General features: G+C 34.7%; 1 protein-coding gene across 3 annotated transcripts in view; it reads left to right on the top strand.

Annotated features, from left to right (window-relative positions):
* DTNB (dystrobrevin beta) overlaps positions 1-20,055 on the top strand; it is a 220,036-nt gene that overhangs the window by 29,603 nt on the left and 170,378 nt on the right. For all 3 annotated transcript variants that reach the window (XM_045549188.1, XM_045549190.1, XM_045549189.1), the window contains exons 3-4: positions 1,228-1,308; positions 7,519-7,732. In XM_045549188.1, coding sequence (XP_045405144.1) covers positions 1,228-1,308; positions 7,519-7,732 — 295 coding nt within the window. The remainder of the gene's footprint in view (positions 1-1,227; positions 1,309-7,518; positions 7,733-20,055) is intronic.

Here is a 20,055-nt window from a genome sequence, read left to right as displayed (position 1 = left end):
TGAATTGACTTTGCTCATGATGTCTGAGGTCTTAGAAGACTCAGTGGCCCAAGGCTTGAATCAGGATCATTTGAAGGTGTGTTCATGTGTGTGTTTGGCAATGGTGCTGTCTTTTGGTTGGTAGACTCTCTCTGTGGCCTCTCTAGCTAGTCTGGCTTTCTCACAACGTGGCATGTAGGTTCCAGAACAAGCATCCTGGAAGAGCAAGAGCAGGGCAAGCTGTACCATCTTCTATCATATGTCTTCAGAAGTTGTACACTCTATCTTCTGTGGCATTCTATGCATTAAGGTTGTCACAATGTCCTGGTCAAATTCAAGTGAAAGGAAATAATCTCTAGTTCTTGATAGGGAGGGGTAACATACTAGAAGCATATGCAATACTGCTCTGGAAATGTCACTCTGGCCATTTTTAGGAGAATACAGGCTGCCGCAGACCTGGAAGGGGACCTTAGAGGCAGCTGGTCAGTTCCTTCATTTTATAGACCAGAAGACCGAGGCTGCACAGAAATGGCAGCATGGCCATAGTTGTATTGTCTGGTTGGTGGTCAGGCTGGGACTGGAATGTAGTTTTTCTGACTCTAGGTTAGGGTCTTCCCTACACTACCAACCACTCCCCTTTCCTAATCATGTAGTTCAGTGGTCCCCAACCTTTTTGGCACCAAGGACTGGTTTCATGGAAGACAATTTTTCCGTAGCTTGTGGGGGTTGGGGGGCAGGGAGGCGGAGCTCAGGCACTGATGCTAGTGGTTGGGAGCGGCTGGAAATACAGATGAAGCTTTGCTTGCTTTCACGCTGCTCACCTCCTGCTCACCTCTTGCTGTGTGGGCATCCCAGGGTCCTAAGTTTCATAGGAGACAATTTTTCCACAGATGGTGGGGGGATGGAGCACTGTGGTTAGGTCTCTAACAGGCCCCTGACCAGTACGTAGTTCATTCACACACATCATGAGTGTTCCTCCGTCAGGTTTTCTCAGACTAGCTGACGGGATAGTATGGGCAAAACTGACAGCAGAGTGCTGAGGTGCAGTGGGCATGTAGGAGTTTCCTAACCCTTCTTCCCTCCATTAAAAAAATTTTTTTTTAATTGACCCTCTGTTTTTGTTTTATCAGAGGAAGGCCTAGTTGATATGTTGTATACTGTGGTAACACAGTGGAATGGAGTCACTTTCTAGCATTTAGAAACTAAATGGTAAATCCAGTTGAGCATTTTTATTTGTGCTTTTTTCAGGTGCTCAGAATTTTGATGTCATACGACTATCAACTTACAGAACAGCTTGCAAATTACGATTTGTACAAAAACGATGCAACCGTAAGTGATTTCTACTGATTTCTGTGATAGCTGGGTAGAGTTCTCAGTATTATAAAATGAAAGATTTTAATACCTTTTAGTTATATTGTAATGTTAATTGAATTATTTTTGTTTCAAGTATTTGTCAGAATGTAAGCTTTGCAATGGAAAGAACTTGTCATTTTACTCCTTTGTCTCAAAATGTTTAACAAACTCAATAATGTAACTAGTTTTGAAGTTGGCATAGTATTAATATTCTTTAAATGGGAGAATTGATTTTTCCCTGTCACTTTTTATTAAGGGAATGTTTTATACAAAGTTAATACAATTTATCAGCTTCTGAAGGAAAAGAAAAACATTAATATTTTTGATAAAGGTATAATAAGAATTGGTTTTCTTGATTAAGCTTCATGTAACATGAATCAACCTCTTCTATAAGTAACTGCTACCACGTGGATTATAAAATAAAGCATTGTGTGTGTATATATATGTATATTTGTATGTATGTATAGATGTAATCTTTCTTAATTTCCATGAAGATTAACTTATGACAGAATTATTGTACTTTTCATGTATGTGTGTGTGTGTGTGTGTGTATATTAATGAAAAACTGATTTCAGTTTAACAAAACTTTGAGTTAAGTTCTAAGAAGATTATAACCTTAGAATTGAAAAACCGCGGTTGTAGACCTGGTTTTGTTATTTATTACAATCAAGTGACCTTGGACAAGCCACTTTATATCTTGCAACTTCTACCTTACTTTAAGTCTTACAAATCCTAGCATAAAATTCTCTCCAAGGAGTTTGTCATGCCATCCTAGATTGAAGTTATGGTTCTTTCTTCAGTGGTTTCCAAAGCATCGTTTTTCAGATTGAGGGTTGTGACCCATTAATGCTTCACGAAATCGTTTTGGTGGGCTGTAGCCAGACTTAAAACATGTAATGGAAAACAAAGAAAGAAAAAGAAAATTTTAGAATGCAGCTTATGTGGTAAGGCTAAAAAGTGATTTATGAAACTTTTGTTTTTTTATGTATCTATTTTGTTTTTTATATGTCTAAGGCTAAAAAGTGTTTTATGAAACTTTTTTATATATCTATGTGGTAAGGCTAAAAAGTATTTTATGAAACTTTTGTTTTTGATATATCTAGGGGTGCGTGTGTGTATGTATGATGATTTAAATATATTTCTGTGGGTTGTGGTCAACAAGTTTGAAAACCAGTACCTTAGAGCAACTCTCATGTTTATAATTTTTCCCATAATTATTCTTGAGAAATAGTAGTCTATGTGTGAAGTGTTGAGAACCTGAACTAGGCTAGTGGCATTAGTGATATATTAATAAAATAAAAGATTTATTGTTCTAAAGGTTTTATTTTGTTACCTTTCACATATGATTTATAGCCCACCTGAAATTTTTTTGAGTGTGGGTGTACAGTGTAAGTAGGAGTCAAATTTCAAGTTTTTCCAGATGTGTGTTCAGTTGTCCCTGCACTGTTTATTGAAAAGGTCATCCTTTTTCTTTGCTGCTAAAGAATCTTCTCATATTCATTAGGAGAAATGTACAAGAATATTCATAGCAGTGTCCATACATGAGAAGTTCTACTTTTTGACTCTCTTGTGTTCCATTGGTCCTTGTACCAATAACACACTGCTCTAATTACCACACTGTTTCTTATACCAATAAACACTATTAAAGCTTAATAAGTCTTGGCTGGGCGCAGTGGCTCAAGCCTGTAATCCTAGCACTTGGGAGGCCGAGGCGGGCGGATTGTTTGAGCTCAGGAGTTCGAGACCAGCCTGAGCAAGAGCGAGACCCCGTCTCTACTAAAAATAGAAAGAAACTATATGGACAGCTAAAAAAATATATATAGAAAAAATTAGCTGGGCATGGTGGCGCATGCCTGTAGTCCCAGCTACTCGGGAGGCTGAGGCAGGAGGATCGCTTGAGCCCAGGAGTTTGGGGTTGCTGTGAGCTAGGCTGATGCCATGGCACTCACTCTAGCCTGGGCAACAGAGTGAGACTCTGTCTCAAAAAAAAAAAAAAAGCTTAATAAGTCTTGATATCAGGTAGAACAGGCCTTACTACTTTGTTCTGTTTTTCTTTTTGAGATTCTCTGGGACATTCTTGGCCTTTTACATTTATTTTCATATAAATTTTAAAATCTGCTTGTCAATTTCTAGTAAAAACAAAATAAAACAAAGAACTCTGCTGGGATTTTTTTTCTTTATTTCTTTTTTCAAGTATAGTTTCCATATAGTGGAATTCACCCTTTTAATGTACAGTCATACTGGAATTTTGATTGGGATTATATTGCATCTATACATCAAGTTGGGGAGAGCTGACATATTTCCAATATTGAGATTTCCTCCTGTGAACATGATATATTCATTCCTATATTTATTTAGGTTTTTAATGTCTGCCAGTTATACTTAAGGCCTTCTTTGTAGAGATGTTGCACACATCTTTCATTGAGTTTATTACTAGGTGTTTGATAACTTATGATACTATTTTACATAGTATTTTAAAATGTCATTGTATGTTACTCATGTATAGAAATACAGTGATTTTTATATTTTGAACTTGTTTCTAGCAATTGTTCTAAGCTCATATATAATAATAATTTATCTGTAGAGTCTTTATGATTTTCCATGTGCAGAGTTTTATCATTTCTGAGTAATGACATTTATATTTATTAATACTCATTTCCAGTACTTGTATTGATTATGAGTTTATCCTCCATATTTATATTGGTCTGGCTTCAAGTACAATAAAAATGATGATAGTGCTCCTTCCTCGTCTCATTACCATTATCAGAGAGAAGTCTTTCAACATGTTACTATTAAGTAATATGTTTGCTGTAGGTTCTTTGTAGATAGCTTTTGTTTTAGTCTGTTTTCTTTTGCTTATAACAGAATACCTGAAACTAGGTAATTTATAAAGAAAAGGAATTTATTTCTTATAGAGGGTGAGAAGTTCAAGGGGAGGAGGCTACATGCGGTGAGGGCCTTCTCCTGGTGTGGACTCTCTGAAGAGTCTCAAAGTGGCGCAGGGCATCACTTGGCGAGGGGGCTGAGTATACTAGCTCAGGCCTCTCTTCCTTCTCTTATAAAGCCACCGGTCCCACTCCCATGATAACCCATTAATTCCTTAACCTATGAATGACCCAATCATATTCTAAAGGCCCCACCTCTCAATACTACCACATTAGGGATTAAATTTCAACATGAATTATGGAAGGGACACATATTCAAACCATAATAGCCTTAATATGATTAAGAAAGTTCCCTAATAGTGTGTTTCATTATTTTTAAAGATAAGGTTTCTTTTAAAAGTTTTTTTTGATAATTTAATAATTTAATTTTGATCAGAGAGCATGGTTCATATGATTTTAATCCTTTGAAATTTGTTGAGTTTTGCTTTATGGCTCAGGATATACATATTCTCTAGTCAGTGGGGGCTGTACTCCACACAGTGCTCATCATGCCTTCTGTGTTAATTGTGAAGTTTCATTGTCTGTATCCATACTTGTATTTTGTGTATGTTTGCTATCACTAACTAAGAGAGGTGTGTTAATATCTCTCACTAAGCTTGTGAATTTGTTTATGTCTCTTTGAGGTTCTGTTTATTTTTATTTTATATGTATTAAGGCTATTCTGTTAGATGTAAATAAATGTAAAGTTCTTAAATCTTTCTTATGATTGAAAAGTTTTAATCATGCAGTGATTCTTTTTATATTAATATTTAGCAATATGTTTTGTCCTACCATTTTAAAATAGATACATATATAATTCATATACTATAAAATTCACTCTTTTAAAGTGTACAGTTCAGTGGTTTTTAGTATTTTCACAGAGTTGTACAACTATCATGACTATCTGATTTTAGAACATTTTCATCACCGTAGGAAGAAACCATACCCATTAGCAATTCCTCTCATTACCCTCATCCATTGCCTCCTCACAACTACTAATTTACTTTTTTAATGGATTTGCCTCTTATGAACATTTCATATAAATGAAATCATACAATATGTGGTCTTTACTGTGTGGTATCTTTTACATAACATAATGTTTTCAAGATTTATCTACATTGTGGAACATATCAGTACTTGCTTTTTATGGGTGAATAATATTCCATTGTATGCATACATTATATTTTTTTATCCATTCATCAGTTGATGGACATTTGGGTTGTTTGACATTGGCTATTATGAGTAATGCAGCTATGAACATTTGTGTGCAAGTTTTTGCATGAACATATGTTTTCAATTCTCTAGGAATAGAATTGCTGGGTCATATAGTAACTCTATGTTTAACTTTTTGAGGAATGGCTAAACTGTTTTCCAAAGCAGCTGCATGATTTTACATTTGCATCAGCAGTATATGAGAGTTTCAGTTTCTCTACATCCTCACTGACACTTGTTATTTTCCATTTAAAAAAAATGATAGCCATTCTAGTGGATGTGAAGTATCTCATTGTAGTTTTTGTTTGCATTTTCCTAATGACTAATGATGTTGAGCATCTTTTCATGTGCTTGTTGGCCGTTTGTATATCTTCTTTGGAGAAATGTCTATTTAAATTATTTGTCCATTTTTTAGTTGGATTGTCTTTTAGGTATTTGGTTAAATTGTAAGAGTTTTTATACATTCTGGATCCTAGACCCTTAATGAATACGTGGTTTGCGTATGTTTTTTCCATTCTTTAGGTTGCCTTTTCACTTTCTTGATAGAATCCTTTGACACACAGAGGTTTTTAATTCAAATAAAGTGCAATGTTATCCATTTCTTTGGGTGCTTATACTTTAAGGTGTCTTGTTCCTGATATTGAGTTGAGAGCTTTCAGTCCTTCCCCATTAAGTGTAATGTTAGCTGTGGGATTTTTTGTAGATGCCCTTTATCAGGTTGAGGAAATTTGTTCTAGTCTTAGTTTTTTGTGTTTTTATTATGAAAGTGTATTGGATTTTGTCAAATGCTGTTTCTGTGTCTGTTGAGATGATCGTGTGGTTTTCCAAGCCCATTTTTTTGTGTATTATAAATAAAGTTACATCAGTTTTCTTTTGGTTAGAAGTTGTCATCCCAAGTAGCTGAGGCATGTGCTATCACACTTGGCTAATTTTTTTACTTTTTGTAGAGATGGGGTCTCACTATGTTACCCAGGCTGGTCTCTACCTCCTGGCCTCATGTGATCCTCCCATGTTGGTCTCCCAAAGTGCTGGGGTTACAGGTATGAGCCACCACGCCTCGCCCAGTCTTGTGTCTTTTAAGTGGTACATTAGTATATTTATATTTATTGCAATTGCTGATATATTTGGATGCACACCAGCCATCTTATTTTGTGCTATTTGTTCTATGTTTCTCCACCTTCTTTTGGATTGATCAGTTCTGTTTTCATTTCAATTCCTTCTCCCAGTTCTTTAGTGTTGGAAAGTATACTTTCAGATTTTGTTTATTTGAAAATGTTTTTATTGATCCTTTTTTCTTGAAAGTTTTTTTCTGTTTAGTATAGAATTTAAAGTTGGTGGTAATTTCTTTTTAGCACATTAAAATTATTTTTTAGTCTTCTGCCTCCTTTGTTGCTTGAAGTCAAATGTCATTCTTACTATTTTTCTTTCAAGGAAATGTCTCTTTTCTGTCTGGTTGAATATTGTTTATTTTTTTTCATGAGTCACCAGTGCACTAATGAAGATATTTTTATGTTTCATCCAGGAATTTTAGTTATTTTCAAAAGAAGGGTAGACCCAGGGACCTAGCCTACCTTATTACTGGAAAATAGTGGCTTATTTAATGCAGTGGTATTTTTTTATTTTTAGGGCCACAGAGAGAAACATTTGAGTTGTTAAATGTTGCTGAAGTTTCTAGGCTGAAGTAACATAAGATGAATTCAAGGTGATGTAGCAAATTTCTAAAAAGGCTAGAAGTTCTCATGAGTAATTTTTCATCTTTTTTTTCTAATTACTTGTCGTTAGGAATTGCTGGGTCACTATTTCCGTGGACCTGAAATACTAATTGTTTAAATATGAACTGTGAAGGTAGTCAGTCCTGGACTGCTGTGGTGGCTCTTTGATGTCATCTAGGATGAATGTTCTTTATTCTGCCACAGAATGTTTTTCTCGTTGTTGGCTAAAGAGTTTCTTTTCTTTAAACTTAAAAATTAATTGACAAATTCAAGTGTCCAATTGTGAAGGTGGTACCATGCTTTAAAATTGTTGAAAGTTTATTTTATTTTTCTCTTAGTTCATCTTGTTGATATCTGGAACATGATTGAAGCCTTCCGAGACAACGGCCTTAATACTCTGGACCATACCACTGAGATCAGTGTGTCCCGCCTGGAAACTGTCATCTCATCCATCTACTATCAATTGAATAAGCGCCTTCCTTCTACTCACCAAATCAGTGTGGAACAGTCTATCAGCCTCCTCCTCAACTTTATGATTGCTGCATATGACAGGCTAGTATCTTACATGCCTACTTCATTTTAGGAATGCTGATCTCTTAATCATTCTTCTTCCATAGTGCCTTGCTAAGGGTTGTCAACTTAGCATCACAGTTAAAAGGGAAATTATTCAGTGTAAGTCCCTTCTAGAGACTGGTTAACGTGACTTACTCTCCTGGGGTATGTCATATATTAAACTCATAATATTATGGAGTATCACAACACTTGAGATGTATTGTTTGGTAAAATTATAGGTACCTTAATATAGTTGTTATCTATCCAGTGAAATATAGCTAAGCTTTGAATTTTATTATGGGGTTTTCTGTTTGACTCTTAAGACTAATCTTTCTTCACTCTGTAATATCAAATGTCCTTAGATTATAGTATCTTATTTTCTCTTTATTTATGTCTAAGAACCTATTTAAAATTTTTAATGTAGAGCATTGTCTGCATTAAACAATTACAACAAGAGAAGAAAACTATTTAAATATACTCAAAATTAAAACAGAAATTATATGCTTTATATTTGTGGAGAATTAAGTTGATATTATAAAAAAACAAAACAAAAAATAAATTTTAAAGGACTGATTTATGGTTGTGGAAGAACAGAGATTAATGGTTATATTCTAGGAACCCAGAGTTCAGATTTCTGATACCTGCTATACTATTGGGCATCTGATTTGAATGGGTTAATTTTCCCTGCTTCATTTTTTCTCTCTGTAGACCTACTTTGGGTTCATACATTTGTGAAATGCTATTATAAATATCTTACAATTGTGAGGATTCTGTGAATTAGTGGTAAGACTATGGAAGTGTCAAAGACAAGTCATAATTTAGGCACTAACTAAATTTATAATATTTTAATAAGCTATTATCAAGTTAGATATTATATCCATTTAATAGAAAATTATTTAAAGAGATTTGAATTTATTTATTTATGTATTTTTTACCAGGTCTCATTATGTTGTTCAGGCTGGTCTTGAGCTCCTCCTGGGCTTGAGCGATACTTCTGCTTCAGCCTCCCGAGTAGCTGGGACTACAGGCACATGCCACCATACCCAGCTAATTTTATTTTTTGTAGAGATGGATTTTCACCATGTTACCCAGTCTAGTCTCAAACTCCTGGCCTCAAAGGATCTTCTTGCCTCAGCCTCCCAAAGTGCTGAGATTACTGATGTGAGCCACCACACCCAGCCCAGAAATTTGAATTTTTAAAATCAGAGTAAACAAGAATCAACAATAAGTTAGAGTATACTTTAAAATGAAAGAGTGGAATTGGAATGTTCCTAGCACAAAGAAATGTTAAATGCCTGAGATGATGGATACCCCAGTTACCGTGATTTGATTAATTCACGTGGTATGCCTGTATCAAAACATCACATGTACCCTATAAAGATATACAACTATTATTTACCCATAATAAAAAAATAAACAATAAATTTAAAAAAGAGTGTATAAGAGAAGAGACATAAGTACCAGAATTCTAATGCCATCTTTTAGTAACTTAGATTAGTGACTTCATAAGGTTAATTTTATCCTGTCCAAGGGTTAGCTTTTTGATTCAAAGCCCTTAGTGAAAATTGTTACTCTGTGGTAAGTAAGCAGCTCTTATTATGACATCGACCCACTAAATAAATAAATTTGAGAGTCACACAATACAAATTAATTCAAGAAACAATTTTTTAAAAAGTCAGAAATAAAAATTATCTTGCTGTCTAAAAATGGTAAAGCAGAGATTAAAAACTTTGACTCCATCATCATACCAAATAAGTTAAATACTATGATGTCTTAGTTCTTTTGGTTTGCTGTAACAAATACCAGAAACTGGGTAACTTATAAACAACAGAAATTTGTTTTTATAATCCTGGCGGCTGGGAAGTCCAAAATCAAGGCAGACGTGTCTGAGGAATGGCCTACTTTCTGGCTCATAGATGCCACCTTCTTGCTGTGTCCCCACATGGCAGAAGGGATAAGAGGTCTTTCTGGAACTTCTTTTATAAGGGCACGAATCCCATTCATGAAGGCTCTGCCTTCATGACCTAATTGCCTCCCAAAGGCCCTGCCTCCTAATGCCATCACTTTGGGGTTAGGATTTCAACCTGAATTTTAGAAGAACAAAAACATTTAGACCATAGCATATGGCTAAAGAAGGGAGGGGAAGGAAGAGTGAAAAGGTACCAGAAGGGAGAATGGGAAGACCAAACTTCGGAGCAGAAGGTACAAAGATATCCTGGGACACATTCAAAGGAAGCTAGACATGTACAGAGAGAGACAAAAAGAGTGAATGGACAGTGAATCATATGAAGGCAGAGGAGTAGAAAAGCACACTAAAAAGAACTAGCCAGTACGAAAAGAGAAGAGTAAGGAATGTAGTATGTCAGTAGTGTTGGGTAATGTTCAAGTCAGTATGTTTAAAACTTTGACCATGGTAATCAGAATAAATTATCACATCTTTACTAACCTGGAAATCTTTATAAGGGTTATTTAGCTATCCAGAAATTTAAAATTGGCCTTGTACTGGAAAAAAGAAAGAGACCTGGTTATCAGAATCTCTTGAAAATCAGAGCATTTTGTTAAATACGTCAAATATTAGTCTTTTTATTCATTGGCCACTTTATTACTTAGGTTGGAGAGTTCCTTTCACACATAGAATACCTAGTTATTTATTTTAATTAAGCCTTTCAGGCTTTATATTTCATGATTCCCTCAGCCTTCCCAGCCTCTAGTATCCTCTGTCCTTTCTTCTTAAAAAATGTTTTTTCACATATATAGGCTAAACATATTTAAACATTAAACATGTTTAGTTTTAATTATTTTTGTCAATTATAAAAAGGGTGTCATACTGTATGTAGTATTATCTGATTTACTTTTTTCATCCATTAATATATTTTAAAGATTCATTCTGTTGCATGTAGCTATAGTTAATTATATTTTCACTGTTGTATAATATTCTATGTGTTACTATACCATTTTGGCTTTTTCCATGTTTTTGCTTTAACAAACAACACTGTTTGCAATATTCTTATATGTGTGTCGGTACATGTATGCAAGTATTTCTCTTGGTTCTATGTTGGGGGATGGAATTGCTGAGTTATGAGGTATATGAAAGTTCAACATTAGAAGATAATAGCAATTATTTTTCTAGGTTGTACCAGTGCATAAGAGATCCTTTTGATCCACATTCTCTAAGCCTGAGAATTGTCAGGCTTTTTAGCTTTTGCTAAATGACATTGCGTTTTTGTTGTCATTATTTGCATTTTCTTGATAGCTAAGTGGGACTTCATATGTTTATTGGCTGTTTGTTTCTTCTGTGAAATGCCTCTTTGTGTCTTTTGCCTGTTATTCCAGTGTGTTGTTTTTTTTCTTTTTGTATTGAAATGTTTGAGTTCTTCATATGTACTAGATAATCTTTCTTGGTTATGCATATTGTGTTTATCTTCTCCTGATTTGTAGCTTAACTTTTAACATAATGTATCTTTTTCTTGAAATGCTTTTTAAAGAAAATTTTCAAATATTTATAAACACAGAAAGAATATTGTAATAAAACTTGACATACTTATCACTCAGCTTCAACAGCTATCAACACACAGCCAGTCTTATGTCACCTCCACCCCTAGCTCTCCACCTCCCCTAGCTCTTTCCTTCTTCCCTGGCTTATTTGAAGCAAATGTCAGATGTCATAGCATTGCATATATATAAATATTCTAGCGTATGCGTATCTCCGAAAGATGGGGCTCCTTTAAAAAATTATCATCTCACTTAAAAATTAATAAATATTAATAACTTAAAATATCTAGTTTTCCGATTTCACTAATTCTCTTATAAACTTTTATTTTTTAATGTTTTATTTGACTTGAGATCCAAATGAGGTTCACGTATTGCACTTGGTTGATATTCTCTTAAGATTCTTTTCATCAGTAGGCTCTCCCTTCTTCTTCCTGTCTTTATCTTAGAGATTACAGCATGTAGTTTTGATTTTTTTCAAAGTCTAATATGAATTTGGTACCATTACTCTCTTTCTGCATAATGAAAAGACTATGGTACTCTTTAATTTCATTTATCACTTCATTATGGTTGTGTATTTTTATTTTATATATTTAATTTATAGGTAAATCTGTGGGTAAATTAAATGATGTTAACTGCATAAAAGAATAATAGGGTCTGCTTGATTTTAAACATACTAGTTTTTTGTTTTTCATTCCTTCTTATATTTGCAAGCCTCCATCAGGAATTATTTTCCTTCTGCCTGAAGAACACCCTTTGGTATCTCCTTTGTGCAAGCCAGATTGTGCTACATTTGCTTGGTTTTTGTTTGAAAGTTTCACCTCCATTCTTTAAGGGTATTTTCATTTGGAATGCAATTCTTGATTGACAGTGAGTGTCTTTCATTTTAAGAATGTTGTTCCAGTATCTTTTTGCTTCCATTATTTCTGTTGAGAAGTCAATTGTAGATGTAATCTTTGTTTTTTTGGTGGTGATCTCTCAATGCCCTCTGGCAACTTTTAAGATTTTGTTTTTGGTTTTAAGTAGTATTACTACTGTATGTCAGAGTGTGGTTTTCTTTGTATTTACCCTACTTGTAGTTCATTGAGCCTTTTGTATATGTAGTTTGATATACTTCATTGTTTTAAAAAAATTATCATTTTCTCTTTACATGTTGTTTCTTCCCAATTCTCTCCTCTCTTCTGGGACATTAAATACATGTATAGTATATTTTGTTACTATCTTCTCAATATTTTCTTACCATCTTTTGTCAATTTGGCATCTTTTTCTCTCTCTGGGCTTCATTCTGGGCAATTTCTCCTATAATATATCTCCCAGTTTACTTACTCTCTCTTTACTAATGTCTAATCTGCTTTTGAATCCATCAAGTTCTTAATTTTAATGATTTTTTTTTAGTTTGGAAATTTATATATGGTAGATTTAACTGCCAAGTATCTCATTCTTGTCTCTTATTCCTTAAATACTATTAAGCATAGTAACTTTAAGATTTGTGCTTATAATGTAATATCTGGATTTTCTGTTGTTCTTTTTGTACTGTTAATATTTATTATTTCTGGTTCTCACTCATAATGTCTTATTTCTTATTTGCCTTGTTATTTTTTATTATATGCCAAGCATTACATAGCAAAGTTATTTTTTACTTTTTATTATGTACCAGACATTATATTATAGAATTATTTGCAGGAATAATTTGAGGCCTAGGTAGTGTTTTCTTCCAAAGAGGACATATGTTTTCTTCTGCCAGGTGCCTGGAAACCTTAACAATCCAGATCACCTCAATTCAGTTTCTGATTCATTCCCTGTGAGGACCTGTTTACATCTGGGCACCGTTACTTTTAGGTGCAGCCTTTGGGCTCTAAACCTAAAGTACCAAGAGTGGGGGTTGGCAGTTTTACCAGGATCCCCTCTCCCTTGGCAGGTCCAAGGTTCCATGTCTTTCTAGCTCTCAGTCCCATGAAAGAGTTACTGTGTACTTCAGTCTTTTTGCTTTCTCCTCTGACATCAGAAAATCACTTGCATGGAAAAGTGATTTCATCCATTGCACTCACCTCCCTGGGCATCAAACGTTCCCTGCATTTGGTAACTCAGTTGTTCTCATTTGCATTCAAGGAGACTTTTACAGACTTTTCCCATCTTTTCTTTTTTGCTCAGAGGAAGAGTTGATCAGAATCAACTAGTCTGCCATTACCAGAAGCTTATTATTTTTTCATATATCTCTTGTGTTTTTATATTTTGTTTTTCTGACTGTTGGCATTATCTACTCTGTTCTCTTTATTAACGTTTTTCACATATAGTTCAATTTCTTTAACTTTCTCTATTTCCTTTTAGAACAGTTTATCAGTTTACATTTCTATTTACTAATTTATTTTTCATCTGGAGCCATTCTACTGTTTATTCCATCTATTATGTTATTTTTTAGCTATTGTATTTTCCATACCTAATATATTTGATTGATTCTTTTTCATGATTTGTGGTTCTTGTTTCATGTTAATAATGGCTTTTAATATACGATTATTATTATTTTAATTCTTGGTTGATTTGTTCTAGTACTTATACTTCTGAAAATGGTATATGTTGTCCTTTTTTTTTTTTTTTTTTTAAAGTAGAGTGCCTCTATGTTGAAGGACTGGCCAACAAGTGGATATTTGTTGTGGATGTGGGCAAAACTTTGATATGTGGGCTGGGAGTATTCCTGTGCAGGCATAGTCCTTTGAAGTAGGAGTGTGCTGGAGGTGGGAAGGAAAGGAGGTCAGGCTTTCTGCATGTGGGAATGTGAAGTGCCTTATGATTCTAAATTTGTACTTGGCTTTCCTGGTCATTATAAAGGTATATTAATCAAGGTATAAAGCTAGGAAAGTATTCTAGTTGATAATTTGTTAGCTTGATTGATCACTTTAAATATTTCAACATATTAGACACACGGGCCTCCATTTGTAATCTTTGCTTTAGGGACAGGCCTGTTGGCAGCCTTTGATTGGGTCATTGTGATTTCTGAAAAATGACTTATTTTTTTAGAAGAACTATCTCATTTTAAAATGCAGTTCTGGCCAGGCGCGGTGGCTCATGCCTGTAATCCTAGCCCTCTGGGAGGCCGAGGCGGGTGAATTGCTCGAGGTCAGGAGTTTGAGACCAGCCTGAGCGAGACCCCGTCTCTACTAAAAATAGAAATAAATTATCTGGACAACTAAAACTATATATAGAAAAAATTGGCCGGGCATGGTGGTGCATGCCTGTAGTCCCAGCTACTGGGGAGGCTGAGGCAGTAGGATCGCTTAAGCCCAGGAATTTGAGGTTGCTGTGAGCTAGGCTGACGCCATGGCACTCACTCTAGCCCGGGCAACAAAGTGAGACTCTGTCTCAAAAAAAAAAAAAAAAAAAAAAAATGCAGTTCTAAACTTTTCATATATTAATCCTGACAGGACATTCTTCTTGGACAGCTACTGTGTTCTATGTTTTTCACCCCCCGTGTAAGAAAGGAAAATGTTCTGTAATACGTTCCTGAGAAATTCCTCTAATAATTTATTTCTGACTATGGAATCTTATTTTTTCCACTTATGTTTTTTGTCAATTTCTGTTTTATAAGTAAGTCTAAGGCCTTCACCAAAAGTGTTGGTTTGGAGGTATAATGAAATTCCACTTTAAAAATGGAACACACCTGTAAAAACTGATATCTGATGAAATTAGGTTTGGATAAAATCTACAAAATACATCTAAATTAAAAAAATAACAAAATGCAGCATTGAACATATGATTAAAAGGCCCAGGGTTATTGTTTACCATCTAAAATAACACATAGTAGAAAACATTCTTGCTAATTCGAACAATCTAAAGATTTCTTTAGTATAAAGACTTTGTATATCTAATTTATGATGGATTTATATGAAAAAATTTCTAGGTAGTTGCAAATATGGCTAACAATCATTTAAAAATCTTGTTTTAGCAGTTTAATTTTGATACATTTAAAAAGTTCCATAGTTACCTCTTAATAGTAAGTATTTAAAACAAAATATAAAACAAATCAGAAACCAAGTAGTCCATTTTAAATAAAAGCAAACGTGTTTCTTAAATTCTGAATCTGCCCAGTTAGCATATTATGGAATGGACATAGCTGAAAAAAGATAATATTAGGTTACAGTCTTCCTCATTAGTGATTTTTAAACAAAACTATAATTTCCTGGGAGGCACAAACATTTTGTGTATTTATGTACAGTATTTACTTACATCCCTGCTTGTTCTTAGAAGAATTCAAGATGATGAGAAGAAAGTCAGCCGAATAAAATCAGAGTGCTAGTGCTGAATGGGGCAATTTTCCACAATTGTAGCACATTTAACTCTTAAAAGGATCTGATCATAGCTCTTTGAGGAAATTTCCAGGAGATGATAGAGAATGAGCTAGGGGTTTTGAATGTTTTAAAATAGTGAAATCCTGAAAGAGAACCTAGTGCAAAATGGTGAAAAACAGCTGCTCTGAGGGGGAGTGGAGCCCAGCTCTCTGCACTGCCTCCCTGCCAGACTGGTGCCACACTGTCCATGGATGTCCTGATGATGTGTGCCATGATGCCACCGAGATGACTTTGCGGAGCTCCAGTCTACTCTAAGTACCAGAATTAGTCAGGGGGCAGACGTGAGTGAAGTTGAAGTACCCATCACGTATTTACTCTTTATTTTGTAGCTTTTCTCCCAATAGAAGTCATGCATGTGTTCTCAAACAAGAATCTTCCCAATTTCAGGATATGCAGACCCTGCAAAGGGTTCACCATTAGCTAATACTTTAGATTTTTTTTTTTTGGTTTACTCTTTTGTGCTTATGTTCTTTCCTTTTTATAAGGTTTTTTTTTTTTTTTTAAGAAAGAGCAGAAAGAAATGCACTTTTTCTGAGTGTGTTGCTTTTTCCATGCCTTTGTTTTTTTCCTGAAACTGAGTAGAAAGGTAGTAAGGAGTCTAGAGAGGCTTCTCCAGTCCATTCATACCTCACCTGCAAAGTAATCTGATTAAGACTCTATTTTCATCATGTAACTTCCCACTTCAGAAACCTTCGAAGACTCCCAGTGGTTTTGAATTAAGCTCGTATTCCTCAGTTAGGTCTGATGACAGCAGTCCTTGCCTCCCTGCTCACACCAAGCTCTAATTAAGCTCCTTGAGGTGCTTTTCAGTCTTCCTAGTCTGACATGCTCATTTTTCCCTCCACGCATTTTTATCTTCTCCCCTCGACCCCTAGTTGCCGCCCCATCTGTCTGGGAATACCCAGCCTCCTTTTCTTCTTCTGTCCCAATCTTTTCTATTTCTCAGGATTCCACCCAAGTTTTTACCTACTCTGTAGCCCACCTTATTATCACCAATCCCATCCCTTTCATGACCTCTAGTTCTTCTTTGTACCATTTTGACTTTTAATTACATAATGTTGTAAACTGCTTCATAAGTGTACAAATTAGATTGAAAGTCCTTGAAAGCAGAGATTCTACTTTATATTTCTTTGATTCCTCAATAAGTACAATGCTAGATTCTTAATAAATGTTTGTAAGGTTAAAATGAAAAGCAGCAGGCATTCTGATTGTGATAAAATTGAATAATATTCTAAGTTGATTTTACTTGATTAAGCTGTTTGACATTTGCCAAATGGATCTTTGATTTGTAGTTGATTATTGCATAATCCATTAACTGTGAAGTTTTGTAAATTAAGATTAATTGGAAAAATATAAGTTTTTGAAAATCAAAGAGAAATGCTCTTATTACTTTCAGCTAAATGTGATGATTGGACTGGTAATGGTGTTTCTAAAACAGAAATCTATTTTCATGCGAGAAGCACTAATTTATGGTTGGCAGCATCCACAATTGTTTGCTAAAAATATAGAAACAGCTTGTTTTCTTAAGTAAAAAATGCTCCCCATAGTCTTGTTTTCAAAGGTAGTAATTTGAATAGCAAACTCTTATTAAATAATGTAAAGCTAGAAACATCCAGATTAGGTTAAATATTGAAAGATAGGCAGAATTTGAGACTTTATTGAACTGAAATGAACAAGTTCCCATCCAGAGGGCACAGGTGAGGATTGCAGAGGCTTCTGAAGGTACCTGCATGTTAAAACATAACAGTGGTTATTCAGGGTGACTCACTGTCTGCTTAGCTTGGCACAGAGCTAATAATGGTGTTTTCTCAGTGTTGGTTAATAAGAACTCTTTTTAGAAGTCATGTGCATAGTTTGTTTTTCAGACTGTAAAATGATAGGTCTATTGAAATGAATCATGCAGAGGAGTCTGAGAGAGAATCTTCATGTTCCTTATTGAGGGAGGGTGCTCCCTGCAGGGCTTCTGTTTGGGTGGGGTTAAAATAACAAGTTTCTTCTCTCCTGTTATCCTCAACAAATATTACCTGTTTATCTTTTCATTTTAGCATCTTGATATAATGGTTAGTATTCATTGTTAATAGTATTATATTTTAAATGTTGACCTGCTAATCAACTCTCATAGGCCAGATTTTAAGTGAATTATACTATTTGTGATTAAACCAGGTTAAATTTTCTAAATCTTGTTTGAAAAGAATTGATTCTGGTATAAACTTGGATTTTACATTGGAAGTAGTAAAAACATGGATGTTCATGAGGTTATATGTGCCAGGGCCAGGGTCTGCTAACTGTTCAGTTTTATATGTAACTTGACCAGTGTATACAGAATAATTTAAGATGTCTGGTGGGAAGGATCAAGAATGACTTTTTCCAAGAAGAAAGAATCAATTAGGTAAAGAACATAATCATGGGGTATTAGCCTACTAAGTAGTTGCAGTTTTCTTTCTGCTTGCCTCTAATTGCAGACGAAGAATGCTGGAGCTCTAAAGAAACATTAGAAAAGTAAAAGTGCCACTTTCTCCTCGCTTTGTTTGGGGCAGTTATAGGAAGTTGTAGTTAGGCTTAAAGTACGTAGACTGAGGGATTTCAATGCCAAGAAAAGTATTCAGAGCCAAGGAGTAAATGCTGAAGTTTGGCCTTCAAAGCAATTAGTTGAGAAGAGGGAGCGAAGTTTTTTTCTTTTTGAAGGGAAAAATACAAATAATGTGATTTGAGGAAGCAAGGATTTTGAGAATATCCCTTCACTAATTTTATTGGATGATTTTTTTTCATGCCAAGTTATACTTAAATTTTAGAATAAGTATCTTTAATAAGTATCTATAGCTATCTTTAAATATACCATTTATTAATTTTGTGTATTTTTTGTTTATATTAATATTTCCTTTTGAAGAATGAATAAACCTTTTGATAGTACAAACTGTGAACCTAAAGTTATAAATGATGGTGTGATAAATGGGGAAAATTGGTTTGAAATTAAGACCTGAGCCCATGCCCTCATTCTCAGGATGCATAGTTACATACTTATAAGTATATTCCTTTTTTTTTTTAGGACAATATTTTATTTATTTATTTTCTCTAAAATCTATTTTATTTTTTTAATTTTTATTTTTAATTATTATGGGTAGATAACAGTTGTATATATTTATGGGGTATATGTGATGTTTTCATATAGGCATATAATGTGCGATGATCAAATCAGGGTAATTAGGGTATTCATCACCTCAAGCTTTTATCATTTATTTGTGTTAGGAACATTCCAATTCCACTCTTCTAGTTATTTTAAAATATGCAATAAATTATTGTTAATCTCACTGTGCTACTGAATACTAGATCTTATTCAGTCTATCTAACTGTACTTTTACACGCATTAATGAACCCCCTTTAACTCCCTTTCCCTGCTACCCTATAAATATATTATTATTTTTTCTTTTTTTGAGACAGAGTCTTACTCTGTTGCCTAGGCTAGAGTACAGTGGTGTCATCATAGCTCATTGCGGCCTCCTGGGCTCAAGCAGTCCTCCTGCCTAGCTAGAACTACAGGCACACACTACCCCCCACCCCCCACCAGCTAATTTTTAAATTTTTTGCAGAGACGGGGTTTCACCATTGCCCAGACTGGTCTCGAACTCCTGGGCTCAAGTGATCCTCCTGCCTTGGCCCCCAAAGTGCTAGGATTACAGGTGTGAGCCACCGCACCCAGCCAATATATTCCTAAAGACTCACTAAGAATTTTCCTGAAATTTCTTCTGTTTGTAAATGTATCCCCCTCACTTTTACTATGATCCTTAATTTCAGATACTTCTACTTTTACCTGAACTTAAAACTCATTCAACTTTATATATTCTCTTTATCCTATTGAGTTACACATTGACCCTTAGTTGCATATCCCCCCATTCTTAATAAAGCATGTGATATGAAGCACACATTCATTGAGTATCTGAAAGTACATACTGGCTGAGAGGAGAGAAGAGCCATGGTCTGTTGGATGGGAGGTTATGGGTGGAGACTTCTGTGTGGCTGATGTGAACAAGAAAAATAGATCTAAGAAATGATGTGTTAAGGGACCACACATTACTGGAAACAATTAATTGAGGGGTTAGTGAGTCCTTTTATTACAAGGGATTGTTGTATGCCTGATCTAGGTTATTCTGTAAATGAACAGACTCCTTGATCAGAGACCAGCCCTCAAGACTAGTAGTAATCCTGATGAATGGAAAAGGATATAAGTGTTTTAGTGCTGATCCAGGTTAATTGACAATTATATTTGTTATTCTATATTTGAATATGAGACATTCTGAGTCTAGGACTATTACTTGTAACAGTTGAGTTAAAGAATATTTTGAATAAGTATGCAAAGTGTTGTAAAATACTAGTGTTTCTAAAACCTATTGGTGATTAGGAAAAAATGTTGTATAAGTGCTAATTATTGTAATAAGTTTTAGAAGTAAAGATGTCATAGTACCCATTAAGACCCATTGTATGGGGTTTATGGAT

The sequence above is a fragment of the Lemur catta genome, chromosome 4, assembly GCF_020740605.2.
Source record: "Lemur catta isolate mLemCat1 chromosome 4, mLemCat1.pri, whole genome shotgun sequence".
Taxonomy (NCBI): Eukaryota; Metazoa; Chordata; class Mammalia; order Primates; family Lemuridae; genus Lemur; species Lemur catta.
The sequence above is the reverse complement of the archived record's forward strand: the minus strand, read 5'-3'. Positions and strand labels throughout refer to the sequence as shown.